Here is a 16,669-nt window from a genome sequence, read left to right on the forward strand (position 1 = left end):
TACTGTATGTATGCGGATAACTTCGGAGCTTATATTGATTCATGTACAAGAAATAGGATATATGACCGTTAGGGAAGGAAATCTGAAGATGGCGAATGCTGCCGGTCGCGAACTCCAATTTAAGGTATCCATTTGAAATCGTATTTTTAACGCTTTACAAAAGTGTGGTGGGAATTAATCGCGAAAGGTATGGGTTTGTTCTTTCTGACAGTTTTTCTCGTGATGACTGGCGCTCATACATATTAATTAGCTCGTAGAATAATTCCTTTGCCCGCGCTGGCGGGGATTTTCACGTTTCAAAAAAAGGACTCAGGATTAAAGTTTCAGGCTTTGAGATTAAAGAGTGACTGGACAATACCTAATCGACATAATAACCAGCGTGTTTGTTAAGTTGAAGTTCAAGAATTTTGAATAGCAGAGGAACCTTTCTAGGGCGGACACCAATTTTGTTTAGCTTGCTGTTCTGTGGTGGTGCAATGATCGCTTCGAATTATCCGTGTATCAAATTGCCACTACATATTCAAATGAGCGGTTCATTGGATCGAGACATTCCACGTAATTAAGTTATAAGTGTCTATAAAACGTAAGAAATGACCTGTGAGCCTGTTCGTAGTAATTTGTTCCGTTGTTCGAGGGAATTGGGATATATTAAGTATCTTACATATGTATTTTGCCAAACTTTAAGAGATACACTCGTAGTTTAAGACGGTTAGATCTAGAGGAGTGACACTGGAGTATTAGGCTTGAGGTCTGGAAGTAGGGTATTTAATATTAGAGGGAACAGAGTTTTCTTATTCTTTCAAGTTAATTCTCTTAAATAATCAGCAAAAATCAGTCAGATGACTGAGCTTTCAGCTTTGGAGGAAAAAGCTCAAGTACTACTCTACATCTCCACAAGTGTAGCTAGAGGATAAAACATGACACTTCGAAATTAAAGTTCTTGTAACTGAAACTTTTGATAAGTCATGAATATTTTATTAATTTAATTGTTTGGTTAGATATATATTTTTTTACTGATATGTTAGAATTTGTTGTCATAGACCACACCATTAGAAGATGACTACACAGTTGACTGGAGCAAGAGGCTTGGTTCAGGAATCAGTGGGCCAGTTAGGTGTGTGCGGTAAATGGTTTGAACCCGGGGGTAACTTGTGAAGGTGTAGTCTGATCGTCCGGGTGAGTGTAGTCCTGAGAAGGACTGTTTAACCAATGTTAAAGACAAAGACGAACCGAGGAACAGACAGGGAACAATTTATAAGATCAATTGTTCCGACTGCCAAGCCTCCTACATCGGTGAGACTGGCAGAAACCTCACAACAAGACTGACTGAACACAGACGGGCGACGAGGAAAGGTGATGTCAGCAATCACATTGCTGAACACCATCGACTTACCAACCACAACATTGACTGGGACTCTGCGCAATGCCTAACCTACAGCACTGACTATTTTCAACGACTGACTCTGGAAAGCTGGTTTACTAACTTAGAACAGACTCCCCTAAACAGATGTCAACAACTACCCGCCCCATACAAACGACTCATTCACGACATAAACATCACAAACGACGGAAAAAGAACAACCTAACTTTACCGACAGACCGAAACAGACCAATCACGACCGACTTACGTCACTTGAGTCTTACAGCCAATAACATCACGGCAAAACCAACCGATCATTTCACACGAACTGGAATAAGAACATTCTACTGACAACAATCATTTACTTGACTCTGATGATGACTTCCGCACAGGTTGTCGAAACGTCAGTCACTGCTACCAACAACAGTCCTTCTCAGGACTACACTCACCCGGACGATCAGACTACACCTTCACAGTTAGGTGTGTGTTGGGTAAAATATTCTAGAATAACAAAGAATAGACAAAGAAGTCCACCTAGGTAAAGTTAAACCTGGTTTCAGTAGCATTTGGGAATTTAGTTGCATCACTACTCATTTTGGAAGGGATACCTTTCAATTTGAGATTACACCCCCTAGTATTTAATCAGGTTTCCCAAAAAGGAACCCTTCTATGCTCCTGGGTAAAAAGAGGCTCTGTTGAAATTAAGTGTTTGCCAAAAAAATAATGTTCAACATAGAGACCCAACAGGGTCTTAGAAATGGATATTTCAATCAATGGATAAGTCTAGTGCACTGGACATGAGACTTCCACTTCTTTTGTGGGACAACAAATGAAGCACTTGAATTTATGTAGGAGTTCTTTATATGGTTGGTACTTTTTTCAATTTTATTTAAACCACCCCCTTGTTCTGTTTGAATTGATCCTTGTTCAAGGCCAGATTAGAATTCTGATTTGTGTTTTAAATGAAGGCAGTTATTTGTTATAGTTCCTCTTTCTATGGTGTAACAAGACCATGTTAGACTTGATAAAATGGTAAATTAAGATACAGATGTTTTTGTGTTCCTTCAGGTTGTGCACACAGAACAAAACTGGAAAACAGTTTGCATTAAAATGTCTGATGGATTCTAAAAAATCAAGAACAGAGGTAATTTCAACTTTTTACTTCTGCTTTAGGCACATCAAGTATTCAAAACTGGTTTTGAAAAATTGACAACTGATTACTCTTTCAAGCTAGGGAATGGGTAAAAATGTTGCAGGGTTAGCTTTTGGCAAAATTAAAAAATACACGAGAAAACCGATATTGCATGAATCGCAAAGTGATGAGTGCGATAACAGTTTTCAATTGGAATATGAAGGTGGGATTCATGAGTCAGGTATTGGATTTTCCTTGAATTGCATAATTGAATAACTTTTATGTGGTTGTGGTGTTACAATTTGACGATAGTTGTCATGTATATATGTAGATATGAAACATTATAACAGCCTTGTTTTCAACTCACAATTACATGCTAAATACCTTGCTCCGTTAACCAATCAGAATGCGAGATTTATTCAATTATAAGATTCTAATAATTAGTATTGTCTCTCACTAGGCCAAGGTGCACTACTTGTGCAGTGGTCACGCCCATGTTGTAGCAGTAATAGATGTTTATGCAGTCAGCTTTAAATTTCCAGGAGAAATGAGACCTGTGTAAGTATGCAAGATTGGTGATCTTCTGGAATAATTTGTAATTTGAATTCCTGGGCCCGGTTGTTCAAAGCTGGGTTAAGATAACCCAGGATTAGCGTGAAATTTGATTTCAGATCTGAAAGCTTTAAGAGAAAGTTCAGTTTAATTATTTTGTGTCAACAATTTGATGATTGGATGCTCTAAAAAGAATGGGGAAAATCATTTCAGAAAGGTTCTTGAATAGAGAAAGAAGGAAACCTGATTCAAAATTTAACCCTGGGTTAGTGCTAATCGGCCTTCGAACAAGTGGACCCTGTTTTATAGTTCTGTGGTGAAGCATCAAAACTAATTATTAGGAGGTCTTGACTGCATATGAATTTTCTTTTTGGTCGTATGCTAGTGTCAATGAGTAAAAAGTATCATCTGAAACATACCATCTTTATTTTGGTGTAAATCCTAGTAGTCAGGGCTCGACACTAATGGTAGCCCACCAGCCACTGACAAGTAGAAATTTGGTTTTGGCTAGTGGTTTTCGGTTTCTACCAGACAGTTTGGCTAGTAAACGAACTGACATTGTTGTAGCATCTAAGATGTCATCAGCCACTTGGCTAGTAAGTTGAAAAGTTAGTGTTGAACCCTGGTAGTACGTAGTATGTTTGTCATTTGAATCTTGTTCAGTGACCCAGTGTCCATAAGTCCCAATTCACTTTGCTCAAGGGATTGTTGTAAGTTGTAGTATTGCATGAATTTCCTGAATTGAATTGAATGAATTTCTTCTTCTTGACATATGCCATGTTAAATCCACTAGCTTTTGGCACCTCTCAATATAAAATAATAAAAAAAACTGGACGCTTATCATGTGTCGTGACTTAAAAACACTATGAGTTGCAACTGTCTTTGCAAGAAACAAGTATTCTTGTCATTGACAAATATAAGATCCTTTTTCTAATTTTGTATTACACTTCTATACTGCTTGAGTGTTAGGGTCTGCTATCTCCGGTTGTCGGTATAATTCAAAGCTATTTTATCAAAAGGAAATGATGGTAACAAGCTCTTGTCTTATTACAGATGGCAAGATTAAAGTCTCTGTTCTATTTTACTGTGTAAATTTACTCTGTTGTTCTTAGTCCTAGGATTTTAATGGTTATGGAGTTGATGGAGGGAGGTGAACTGTTTGAGCTTGTCAGAACAAAGAGACGTTTCACTGAAAAAGAGGCTGTTAATTTTACGAAACAAGTGAGGCTATGTTGATTTGCTTTATTTTATCTTCATTTCAGCTGCTACTAAAGCAATTAAATTCCTGATCATGGTTTCATGTTACCTTTGTTTGACATTTATTTTGTATTGTGGAAGAGATGTTCAATCAAATTTGAACAAAACATGTTATTATAAGAGGGGTTGTAAAATTGAGTAGTGTTGTGAATTTACATTTTTTTCTTACCCTTATTTAGATTGCATTAGCAGTTTACCATTGCCATTCATTCAATGTAGCTCATAGAGATCTAAAACCGGAGAACTTACTTCTTTTGGACAAGACTGAGGTAATTCTTAACAATTTACTCTGAAAGGAAAGTTGGTCTAAGAGCTCTTGTTGTAGAAAACACTTTTATTGGTCTAAGGAAGTAATCAGTCAGCTACACATGATTTTACTTAAAGGGAGCACTCACTTGTGATAATTTTTCAGCAAAAGTTTTCCTGCCTCCTGTAACATAAATATAAATTGAGAGCATGTTCTACTGCTTCTGGCCCAAAACCTGGTGTACTGGAGTGATGAAATCAATAGCTGAAAGCCACAAAAATAAGGGACTGTCAAAGATAATTTTTCAGCTGATGCTCAAAGTAGCCACTTATCAAGTGTACATTTCCATGTATACTACTTTCTTGCCATGTGAGGTGATAAATTTGATGTTTCTCAAACTTAACATTTTATGTTTTCTGTTGTTCTTGAACCAGAAAGTGGTAATCAAGCTTGCTGATTTTGGTTTTGCCAAGATTGACCGTGGAGATCTTGTTACCCCACAGTTTACTCCGTATTATGTTTCTCCTCAGGTATTGCACTAATACTAAATTTTCCTTTTTTGTCAAAAAAATTTTACTGTTTTAAACACAATCATAGAAAAACAGTTGAATGTACATGACTGTACAGTTGTAGCATGTCAACAACAATAAGAGGGTTGCTCATAATTCATTTTCTTTCAATGCCGTTGAGTGTCTTTTGCCAAACCATTATATTGTAAGATAACACTAACCAAAAGAAATTTTTAAGTTTTGAAGAGATAAATAACACAGTAATTGCTCACAATACATATAAATTGTTTTTTTTTTGTTTTTTTTATGAGTCAAGCATTGTGTCACTTTAAATGTTCACCAAAAAACCTTGAAGTGGTTGTGATTTTTACTTTCTGTGAAATTTGTTCATGTTGTGAAACAGTGAATGAAGTTGGAAGGCAAATGAGTTTTACACCAAATAATCGTTTTCTAGGTTCTGGAAGCACAACGAATCCACCGTGCTCAGAAGTCAGGGAGATTTCCTTTTTTGTCAAAACCTTACACATATGACAAGGTAATGTATGCTGCGCAATCCTGACTGGAAATGCTCCTCGACAGACATATCAACGAACCTAAAAGAGATTAAATAATGATTGCCACCTTTTTGCTCTGCTAATAGTTACAGTCACCATGGTGTTGATCATGATTTAAATTATCTTGCTTTAGTTGACAGCTGAACTAAAACCAGTAAGTGGAAAATGGCTTTGGAAACATTAAATGTTTTTCTAATACATTTACCTTATCAGCTTGTTTCTAGAACCAGTTAATTTTGGTTTTATGAACTTAGTTGATAAGGTAAATTGGCTACCATTGAGAATGGATAGTCTTGACGGTGGCCAATTTCCTTTATCAACTCAGTTGATAACACCAAAATTACCTTCTTTTAGTAAAAAGCTGAGGAGATATATGTATCAGAAAAACATCTATGTATGCTCCCCCACCGACGCAGTACCACACTTTCGTTAGAAACACCCACTTTATTCATTTGTTCCTAAGCTATTTGTTTTTCTACTCCCTCGTGCATTCTCCCCCCTACCCCTCCCCCTATGCCCATCTATCTCCTCTACTAAGTCAGCTTCGTGCCGTTGTGTGTCTCCAGAGCTGTGACATGTGGTCATTAGGTGTTGTTATCTACATCATGCTCTGTGGATATCCACCGTTTTATTCAGAGGTACCTCGTAAGCAATTGTCTCAGGGAATGAGGCGTAGGATCATGGCTGGGGAATATGATTACCCTGAAAAGGAGTGGTCAAAGATTTCATCGGATGCAAAGGATGTCATCGCCAGGTAAATACTAGGAATTCCGTGCTTTTAGATTTAATCGTTCTTATTGAGTTATTGTGAGGGCCGAACAGAAAAAGAGTATTTAGCTCGAGGCCGTGACGTACGAGCCGAGTGCAGCAAGGTCCGTGCGTCACGAACGAGAGCCAAATATTTTCCTTTCCGGCCCAACAAACTCGGTCAGTAACTATGTTATCATATGATTGTTAAGTCCGACATTATGCTTGAACCCAACTAGGATGTTATTACATACGTAAGAAGGGCGCACGCTGGTAAACTACAAAAAATTTGAACTTTTCTACTTTTAATTAGTTAGAAAAAGAAAGCCGAAGTTCATAGAGAAACGCAACTTGCTTTTTATGCAGTTAACATTCGCGTTCTCGGAAAAGCGAAGCCGTGTGAGTGTAGGGTCGACCGGTTTTTTCGGACCGGCTCACGCTAACCCGTCCAGCCTTACACACGTCAGCTTTCATTATGGTTTTCTACAGGAGTACGTGAGCGGGCCTGAACGGGTCTTATGATATCCAAGATTACTTTCTATTCCAGTCAGTCATATTTCCTTTGTATTCTACAGCCTATTGCGAGTTGAACCTGCTCAAAGACTGACAGTCACAGACCTGCTTGAGCACCAGTGGCTTAACGAAGGCACTGTTTCTGATATTCCACTCGATACACCTTCAATTATCGTTGCAGATGAGGTTTGTTACCTTTAAAGAGTTTGAAACTGTCATTAATCACCCATCGTGGCCCACAAGATCCAAGAGATCTGATTGGTCCATTCGCGTTAACTAATGAGTCATATGATGTGCTCGAGATTTCTATCACGTGATACTGTGTTGGGAGGGCCTGGTAAAGCCAACTCCACCTAGGAGTACTCTGGGATACAGGTGGACCGCGAAGAAAACATGACAATATGTCGACGGTGGGGAAGGGAGTGGGGGTCTCCTACGATGGACTATTGTACCATCTAGGGAGGAGTAGCAATGATTTTGCTCACTTCATGCAACGTCAACCGCGGACAAAGCTCTGGCGGTGTGTGCCTCTGGGTCTTTTAGTTATCCTTACCTGTTATGATTTTTCAGGAAGCATTCCAAGAGGCGATGAATGCGCATTCGGCCCAGCTTACAAAGATGAGGTTACCTGAGCGCTCAGTGGTACTGAAGGCTGTGACGAAGGCCAAGAACCCAATTCTGATGAAGAGAAAGAACATGTTTAATCTCAGGTGAGAGTTATTCAGCGCCCATTGATGCTCGTCAGTGAACGTTGTATCTCATGCCTGCGAAACATTTGCGAATAATTTAGATAAATGATAATTTTTTACTGAGAAGAACGTTTATACATATGATGCACGATCCTCGCAGTAGATAGCGCTATTATATATATATTATATATTTCATTGTATAAGAACGTTTATGTTTGTAAATGTTCCCAGCAATGTTTTGCGCCGCTGCATTGTGTCTTTGGTCAAGAAAACCCGTGCCATTCCCTCAATCAATCAAATGCAAAACTTAAAACCAATCGTGACTTGTTTCTTCCCGCTTTCCCGCGCTTGAGGCCGTTCCCATGCGTTTCATTTCAGTTCTCATTGGCTCCTTGCGATGTTAACCTTTGCTCTGATTGGCTGTGGTGGTAACCTTTCTTCCGCCTAGCTATGGCGGTTAGTTTGGTTGCGATTTTACGACACTCGTCGCAAAGCCCCACTAATAATTGAATTAAATCCAATTCTTTGTCGTATTTCAGTTCGTTCTTCACCAAAAACAACGGGGCATCGGCATCGTCCACAGATGTTGATCGAACAAAAAGCGATGCTTCCATCAAGTCTTTGAGAGACATAATAGCATTTTGTATGCTTTCTCCTCAGCCACTCGATGGAGTTACAGGTTGGTAAAGAAAATCTTATCTGAAATGAACAAACGGCTTCCGTCCACTTCTCTTCTTCTCCCATGTGGGAGAGGGGGTGGAGATTTGTGTCGCGGCCTGCAGCAAAACAATTCAGGTGTTTCATCTTAAAACTGTATGTAGACACCACAGAATATTTTTCACCGATTTTGTTTTACTCTCGCGACGGACTTCGCGTAGAAAGAAGGATTAACACCTTAACCCTTTATTCGTGTTTTTCTCATTGCCATGTTCCCACCAATCACGTAGCTCCATTTTCTGCCTTTAAAAGCACACACAACCCACAATTCCTCTATCCGCTCCGACGAAGGGCTAACGCTCGAAACGTCAGCTTTTATAATCGTAACGGTGGCCAATTTACTATTTCAACTTTGTTGATATATTTAAATTATTACCTTAGCCCTTTAGCTCACAAGATCTAATTGTTAATTCTCCCCTCGAACTGTGGCAGGTTTCCTTGTAGTTAGTTAAGAGAAGTTGGTGTCAGATCAAGATAACAACTTTTACCTGATAAGTCTGAGTATTCTCAATACCTGTTTGCTGGATAGTTTATGGATATTATAGGGAGAAGTTACATGTTAATCACTTCTTGGAGTTTAAGTTTTGATAGATAGCTCACGTGTGCATAGAGGTGTACGCTGAGTTGGAATGTACTCTTCTCTGGCATATATACTTTGAGTCTGTAGAACTCATAGAGGTTGAAAAAAGGGCCTCTCAACTAGATCTGCGTTTGGATGTAGTTGCTGTCGCGATACACCGCCTCCCGGTTAGCTCAATGGATAGAGCGCTGGACTGTTGTGCGGGAGGTCGAGGGTTCGAGCCCCGGCCGGACCAACACTCAGGGTCTTAAAATAATTGAGAAGAATTTGCTGCCTTTCTATAACATCAAGAAATGGTTAGATATTCTAGTCTTCTCGGATAGGGACGAATAAATGGAGGTCCCGTCTCCTGCAGGGTTGGGGTAGGAGACGTTAATTTCCCACACACGAGATTACTGTGTGATGGATGTCCTCCCCTGGGGTGGGATGGGTGGGAGGGTGGACTAGCACGAATGGTTCCTATGTTCCTTTCTAGTCCTTCCCCACTGCAAAACTTAATGCAGTGAAAATGGACTAAATTAAAAAAACTAAATTAAATTAAATTAAATTTAAATTAAATTAAACTAAATTAAATTAAATTAAATTATAGATCTTTGTTAGCTCAATGGATAGAGCGCTGGACTGTTGTGCGGGTTCAAGCCCCGGCCGGACCAACACTCAAGATCTTAAAATAATTGAGAAGAATATGCTACCTTTCTATACCAACAATAAATGGTTGGATATTCTAGTCTTCTCGGATAGGGACGAATAAATGGAGGTCCCGTCTCCTACAGGGTTAGGGGTAGAAGATGTTAATTTCCCACACACGAGATTACTGTGTGATGGATGTTCTCCCCAGGGGTGGGATGGATGGGATTTAGTGGGTGGACTACTCGCATGGTTCGCATATGTTCCGTTCTAGTCCTACCCTACTGCGGTAATGCAGTGAAAATGGTTAGAAAATAGAAAATAAGAACCTGGTGTTGTATTCATGTTTTGGCGGGAAAAATCAAATAAACAGGCAGTGCAGTCAATGGGGAAAAGCCCAGTAAACATGTACAGGTTCGATCGTCGTATGTGTTGAGACTGCTAAATTACCTTGGTGAATTACAAACGATAACGTGTGACTTTTTTTTACGTACACTACGAAGTCCTGCATATGCGTCAAATCTTAAAGCTTTCCTCTGACTTGTAGTTTTATTGGTACACAGAAACTTCCGAAGGTCCAAGTCCCGAAGAAGAACTTCCAAGACTCGTCTCTCTTGCTCTAGAGCAGAATCCGAACTCCCAGCGACTCAAACAAGCTCTTGTCAAGCAGTCTTGGGATGGTACTGTGACTTCTTTTCATGTGCAGACTGTTTATGGCGATATCAGTTGTAAGGGTTGTTTTCTTTGTTTTCTTACTTTTCACAGGAGAGAAGTTCGCTGGAGCAGTCGACAAGCGCACGTTAGCCAAAGACATCAGTGACATCGTAAAGAAAATGTGACATGTCGGAGGAACTGCTCTGAAAGAATGTAACCTCAAGCACTCAGGTACTAGTGTATTCTTAGTGCAGGCGTGGAGGGATTTTCCGTTATGGACCATCGTCAAGCTTGATCTGGACTATTTACACGCAAAGATGGTGTTTACGACTGCAAAGAAAAGATTATTCAGTCAGAACTAGAAGAAAAGCTTAGGACGCTTTTGGCATGAACAAGTGAATCAATATAGAAAAGGCCTCCGGAGGGGCGCGGAAATTCTTGCGGAAAATCAAGATCCGTTTCGTTTTGGCCAGTGCACGTGTTTGGCTGAGATGTAAATGGCTTAGGTGGTCAGGCCAGCGGTACAAAGACACCACTAATGAAATCCATATATGGCCTTAAGAATTTACGACCAGCGTGTCTGTTAGACAACCGTAAGATTTATAATGGTAATTGAACTGAGCGGAGTGCAATTTGGGCTGAAATCATACGCGTGATTTCAAAATTGAACGAGCGCGCAGCGCGAGTTTGATTTGAAATCACAAGTATGATTTCAGACCAAAATTGCGCGACACGATGTTCGTATTACCAATTTATTACATCCATTTTGAAATCGCCCAAATACAGTACTTGGTCAATTATAATTTTATTTACGTATATTTGCACGATCCTTCGCAGTAAAGCACTATTTGAGCAATAGTGAAAATCAGACCTGAAAAAAATTTCAGGCCTGTACGGGATTTGAAAAATTTGAAAAAAAATTTTTTTTCAATTTTTTTTTTTTTTTTTTTTTTTTTTTTTTTCAGGTCTGATTTTCACTATTGCTCAAATAGTGCTTTACTGCGAAGGATCGTGCACATATACGTTTCATAACCGCAGTTCATACATATGTTTCATATGTTTGTTGTTGTATAATTTTATTGATGCAGTACTGAACCAGTTTTTAAATAAAAAGCGGAACCGGAAAGGCTTCTATATCTTATTTTGTATGCAAAACAGAAAGACTTTGACGTCATGTCTCAATAACTCATTCAAGCGTAAAATGATGCGATTTAGAGCAAAAAATGGTGCGATTCGTGAATAAATCGCACCAATTAGAGCCAATCATATTACAGGGACCACCAGTGATTTCAAAATGGATGTAATAAGAAGTATTCTGTTTTGTTATGATGTGTTCTACAAGGAAATTCTCTTTAACTCTTTCACTGCCAAGATCTCAGTAGTAATTCTTCTTACTGTCTGTCATACAATTCTTATGATGAAAGTTTAGAGAATTTGGTATTGGATCAACTATTAAGTCCCCATAGTGATACTTTACTTTATTCTTATCACTTGTCTACATGATACAGTATTGATATTGTTAGGAGAAAGTCTACCTTGATTACTCGTGCGAGTAGACTCTCATGTTTGGGTTTCCCATGGTGGACCCTCCACAGGAGTGAAGTACAAACTGGCAGGAAGGTCCGGCGTTTATCTTTGAACTAAAAATTTTTACTGGTCAGGAAAGATAGGCAAATTACAGATGTGCCCAATGAACAAGTACCATAAACACTGTCTGAACAACATACTACCTGATTCTCAGAATACTGGAAGTTACAATTCTAAGCTTCTAGTAACAAGGTAATTTTGGTTTTATCAACTGAATTGGTAAATATATATGAGCACGATCCTTCGCAGTAAAGCACTATTTGAGCAATAGTGAAAATCAGACCTGAAAAAAATTTCAGGCCTGTACGGGATTCGAACCACTGACCTCTGCGATACTAGTGCAGCGCTCTAGTATCGCAGAGGTCAGTGGTTCGAATCCCGTACAGGCCTGAAATTTTTTTCAGGTCTGATTTTCACTATTGCTCAAATAGTGCTTTACTGCGAAGGATCGTGCTCATATACGTCTCATAACCGCAGTTCACACATATGTTTCATATGTTTGTTGTTGTTTGAGTTGGTAAAGTAAACTAGCCATCATCAAGAGTCCCAAAGCTGATGTTGCGAGCTTTAGCTTTTCGTCGTTCGCTCTGATGAAGGACCAACGTTCGAAACGTCAGCTTTGAAACTCTTGACGGTGGTTAATTTACACAATCCACTCAGCTGATAAAACCAAAATGCTCAGAACTAGTCAGATGAGACATGTGCAGTCATCAGTTTAGAGTCGGAAATGAATAGTGATAGGATAAGCTTCTTCAATTAATTTCCTTGTGATTCTTTGTGATCACTTAGATGGTTTGGTCCGAAGAAATGAACTCCCAAGCTTTGATTTACACCGCATGCGTGGGATCAGATGTTAGCTCTTCAGAGGTAGTGAGGTAGGCAGACATTGCTGATAGCTAGATTCCGAGGTGTGAGTAAAGCTAGACGGGGAAAGCCAGGGAGATGTCGCACGCAACGCTCTCGCAATGAAAAAAAGTCACTCCCATCAAAATTTTATTCGTAGACCTCTAGAATCACCATACTTTTCTTAGCCGTTCTTGGTGTCTTTTATACAGTGACATCATTTTTACAGCATCAATGCCAGCTTCTTCCAGTTGATTCCTATCGTATCTTCATATATTGATAGGGATTATTTTTCTCAAACAAATAATTACGTGTATACCTTTGATGTATAGTTACATTAGTTTTATCTTTCAACACATTTTGAAAAGGAAGTACAGTCATGATGATAAAGCAATAATATATTTTTAACGGAGTTGAATTTTAAAACAGGCTCTCCTGTCGTTCTAGAAGTCACAGTTCTTTAACCCTTTGACTCCTGAGAATGGTTGGCCTCAGTCCAATTTCTCCCTACAGTTTTTCCCTTGAATCAGATGTATAGGTCATGAGAAGAAAGGAAATGATCACCAATTTAAGAAGCTCCAGATTGTCAAACAAATACTCTTTGTCAGTACTGTAAAGAATTTATTGGCTGAATCCTTCTGTGCTACAAGGCTCAATGTTCCATAAGGCTCTAAATCTCGAAACTCGCTGTTCTCTTTATAAAATGCTGTCCGTATTCAACACTACCGTCAAGGTTCTGGTCTGTAAAACTCTCAACCTTTAAGCCCGAGATTGGGATAAAAAATTCGCAATTTTTTATTTTATTTTATCACATTGATGGCATTACTCCCACATGATAAAGATCTCGAGACATGTTGAAGAGCTCTTTCAGAATGTAATCCAAGTATTCGAAAAACCAATAGATTTATTTCGCGCCTAAAACATTAATTACAGGAGTTTTCCGAACCTCCCTGACAACCGACGAAACAGAGGAGACAGAAAAACAACGGCAGTCGTACCGCACAGTTATTTAATCTAATTGATGGTCAATGAATGACCTAGTCCTCTGATAATGTAAAATTTCTTTTGACAGCTCCACCTCTTAATAATATTAAGAATCCAGAATTTGTTATGAGTTTATTCTATCGATGTCGTAGTGTGGGTAAACCCTCTTGTGATAAATTGAACTCTCACGTCGTTTTTAGCTCTCCTGTTAAATGCACGCAGCCCTCGAAAATAGTCTACAGTATATCTCGATATATTTCCAAGGATGATGCTGGCCACAGTTTTCAGGGTGCGCCTTTGCGGTCTAGTTGATACAAGCATTCAAGTTCATTCGACAATTTTTTGAAATCTATCGAGTCTGTATCGTATTTCGAGTCGTTTTGCGGGGAATGTGATCCGACACCGGGAGATATGATGACCCTTTCCTTAAGTGAGGAAGCTGCTTAAATTCACAAGCAGTTCATAGATCAAGCAATCCAGACCACACAGGATGTACCTCTATATCCCCTCTAAGTACCGTGCATCATTGGCTAATCGTCAAATTATGACCAAGAAAAACTGACCACCACCCATCGATGGGTGAACCAGTGATAGTGATCTAAAACGTCTGTGGGAAGAACTCTCAGTTTTCTGAGTGGCTTTCATATAGCATGTTACCCGTTTGGGCTCCAAAGATTAGTCATTGACAGAAGGCATCGTGAAGCTAGCGGTCAAACCATCCTTAATTATCTGAAATGTAACACCACGCGTTTTCAAATATAGAGCATGAACGTGGTAGTTGTGGTTTTATATCATTCGCTCTCCGCTTGTGGGAGTTATTCACTTTAGAGACCCTTAAGTCGCTCAGTTATCTTTGAATTTATAAGGGAGATACTGGAATGAGGTTAAAAGCGACATCGGGCAACACTTTAGAACCCTGTGAATCGTCCTAATTCCGTCAAATCCCGAAATTACTAAAACCTCGATCGATTTTCAAAGGGTGTATCGTCTGAGGCCTTGGGGTCAACGATTACTTTCGAAGCTTTCCGCGGTGGTTAGGCATATTTTGTTAACAACGGAATCCAAACGGTACCTTTTCCGCAGTTTACGCATGCATGCCTAAGAAGGTTTTGGTGGTCAGACATACTTTGTTTAACAAAGGAAGCGAAAAAGTACTTATTCCGCAATTTAAGAATTTATACTGTTGAGGGTTTCAGTGATCAGGCATAATTTGTTTAACAACGGAAGTCAAACAGTACTTATTCCGCAATTTGCGCATTCACTGACTATTAAGAAATAATTAGACGAAACCACAACCTGTAGAATTGATTACTCACAAACCAGCGAACACGAAGAAAGAGAAAGAAACGAAGAAGTTCTAGTCCCCTCCGCCTTCTCCCCACCCCACCCCCACACCCAATATCCATTATTTTTGGAGGACAAAACTGTATCCCATCGTATTGTTTGCTGGTTCAAAACAATTTATGCAAAGTAAAATGTTTTCTGGACCCCCCCCTGACCTCCTGAACAATTATTTGTGTCTTATTATCTGCACATTCAGCGGATTCCTCTGTCAACTATAAACTAACGTACTTGTTCTGTAAACAACCCCCCATAGTTAAAACAATTCATCGGCTTCTAGTCGGGTTATCGAAAATAAGCGAGTTTTTGTTTGTGTATGCTCTCTTGATAATTGCATTTAGGGGTTATTGTGTTTTTGACAAACTGAGATGTTTGCTAGCGTGTTTGCATGTTTTTGTTGAGACTACTCAATTTGACACCCCGTAGCTAACACGCCACTTCTGTCATCAATATTGTAAGGGTTTTATCAAACACCACTGAATCCTACGGCTTAATATGTTTGTGAAATATTTAATAAACTAGTTGCATGAGGTTTATCACGCATTTTATTTCACATCAGTCCGAGGTAAAGCTTCTTACTTCAGGTTTGCTATGCATACCATAGTAGTTTATCGTTGTTGTTCAGTGAAGAATGAAGCAAAGTGATCGCATGATCACATTAGTTTTTTCCCATTCTTCCTATCTTCATTTGTATCTAGTCGGGTATGTGTCTGGATCTTTGTTCGGAAGACGAGTCATCTACGATTCATTAAAGAACCCTGGAATGAAACTATTAACTCGGAGTGCGTGATTGATTATTTTCAGTGTGCTTGCATGCGTGACCTCTCCATGACCTAAAACGATTATTCTATCAACAATAAGCATTTGATATTTATTTAACACTAAGCTTATTCACCATCTACAGCGTCGTAAATTCAACTAAAGCTGTGTTGATCCGAGAATCTACAGATGTACTTCGAGATTTTTTTAGTTATTATCACAACAATCGTCACATAATAAAATAGAGCATCAAATGAAAACACATTTCATTTCATTCTCGTTCACATTGTTTATATTGTACGCTGGAGAACATGTGAGTGTGATACTTTCGCTATTATCCCAGCGTCTCAACATTTATTCTGTTGCAAAAGAGATCCGAGAGAATGGAAGCGTTAAACATACAAAAATATCGCAGCAAGCGCATCTTCAAGGTTGACACTTGTGGTGTCAATTGCTTCCTTTGCCCTTCTGACGTCCAAGTCTAAAAATATGGCAAATATCACTCATGTACCTTTTAAGACTGATGTTGTTGGCAACGACACAAAAAGATCAGTCTGATGCGTATTATTTTAGTTGCTGACGACCTCCATGTCCTCTTCGTCAACTGTATCAGAATTCGAGCTTCCAACGGAGTTTGGTACACGTTTACGAATTCTCCCATTCAGTGTTTCGTTGCCTAAGTCCTTAGCCTTGTGGCTGTTCTTGTGGCGTCCTCGATGCTGCTTGTGTTGTACTAGAGACTCCAACTGATCTGTTAAAACTGCTAACTTGTTGAAGGTAACGTGGTCGTGCTCCAGCGATAACATTTCGCGCTCGAGATGGAGGCTTTCGCGCAGCATCGTTGCTTCCTCTTTTAGCGCGTAAATTTCGCGTTGAGATTCGCGCTCCCGCCTCTGAAAGAGAGTTTCTAAAGTGATCTTCTCCGCCAGTAGCTTGTCGTATCTGTATGCCCATTCTTTAGCACCGTTGGTCTCATTGAGTGACTCGTCCTCTTGGTTGGAAGGCCTTCGTAATTGA

General features: G+C 39.4%; 2 protein-coding genes across 3 annotated transcripts in view; one reads left to right on the forward strand and one right to left on the reverse strand.

Annotated features, from left to right (window-relative positions):
- The first annotated feature begins 24 nt into the window (after positions 1 to 24).
- Positions 25 to 12,994, forward strand: LOC111332091 (MAP kinase-activated protein kinase 5). 2 transcript variants are annotated; one of them, XM_088743095.1, is made up of 14 exons: positions 25 to 124; positions 1,041 to 1,114; positions 2,429 to 2,504; positions 2,953 to 3,050; positions 4,157 to 4,265; positions 4,481 to 4,570; positions 4,983 to 5,078; positions 5,512 to 5,592; positions 6,178 to 6,365; positions 6,934 to 7,057; positions 7,442 to 7,581; positions 8,100 to 8,239; positions 10,048 to 10,164; positions 10,250 to 12,994. In XM_088743095.1, the coding sequence occupies exons 1-14, from the start codon at positions 62 to 64 to the stop codon at positions 10,321 to 10,323; spliced, it is 1,470 nt and encodes a 489-aa protein (XP_088599221.1). In that variant the 5' UTR covers positions 25 to 61; the 3' UTR covers positions 10,324 to 12,994. The 2 variants fall into 2 exon arrangements, with proteins under 2 accessions (XP_088599221.1, XP_088599222.1); XM_088743096.1 differs by lacking the exon at positions 25 to 124 and adding an exon at positions 309 to 555.
- A 2,741-nt stretch (positions 12,995 to 15,735) lies between these two features.
- The window catches only part of LOC111332060 (uncharacterized), a 2,377-nt gene continuing 1,443 nt past the window's right edge, over positions 15,736 to 16,669 (reverse strand). Inside the window, exon 1 of the mRNA XM_022937318.2 lies at positions 15,736 to 16,669. This exon is cut by the window's right edge and continues 1,443 nt beyond it. Within this exon, the coding sequence (XP_022793053.1) occupies positions 16,222 to 16,669 (448 nt within the window). The 3' untranslated portion in view covers positions 15,736 to 16,221.

The sequence above is a fragment of the Stylophora pistillata genome, chromosome 13 (assembly GCF_964205215.1).
Source record: "Stylophora pistillata chromosome 13, jaStyPist1.2, whole genome shotgun sequence".
Taxonomy (NCBI): domain Eukaryota; kingdom Metazoa; phylum Cnidaria; class Anthozoa; order Scleractinia; family Pocilloporidae; genus Stylophora; species Stylophora pistillata.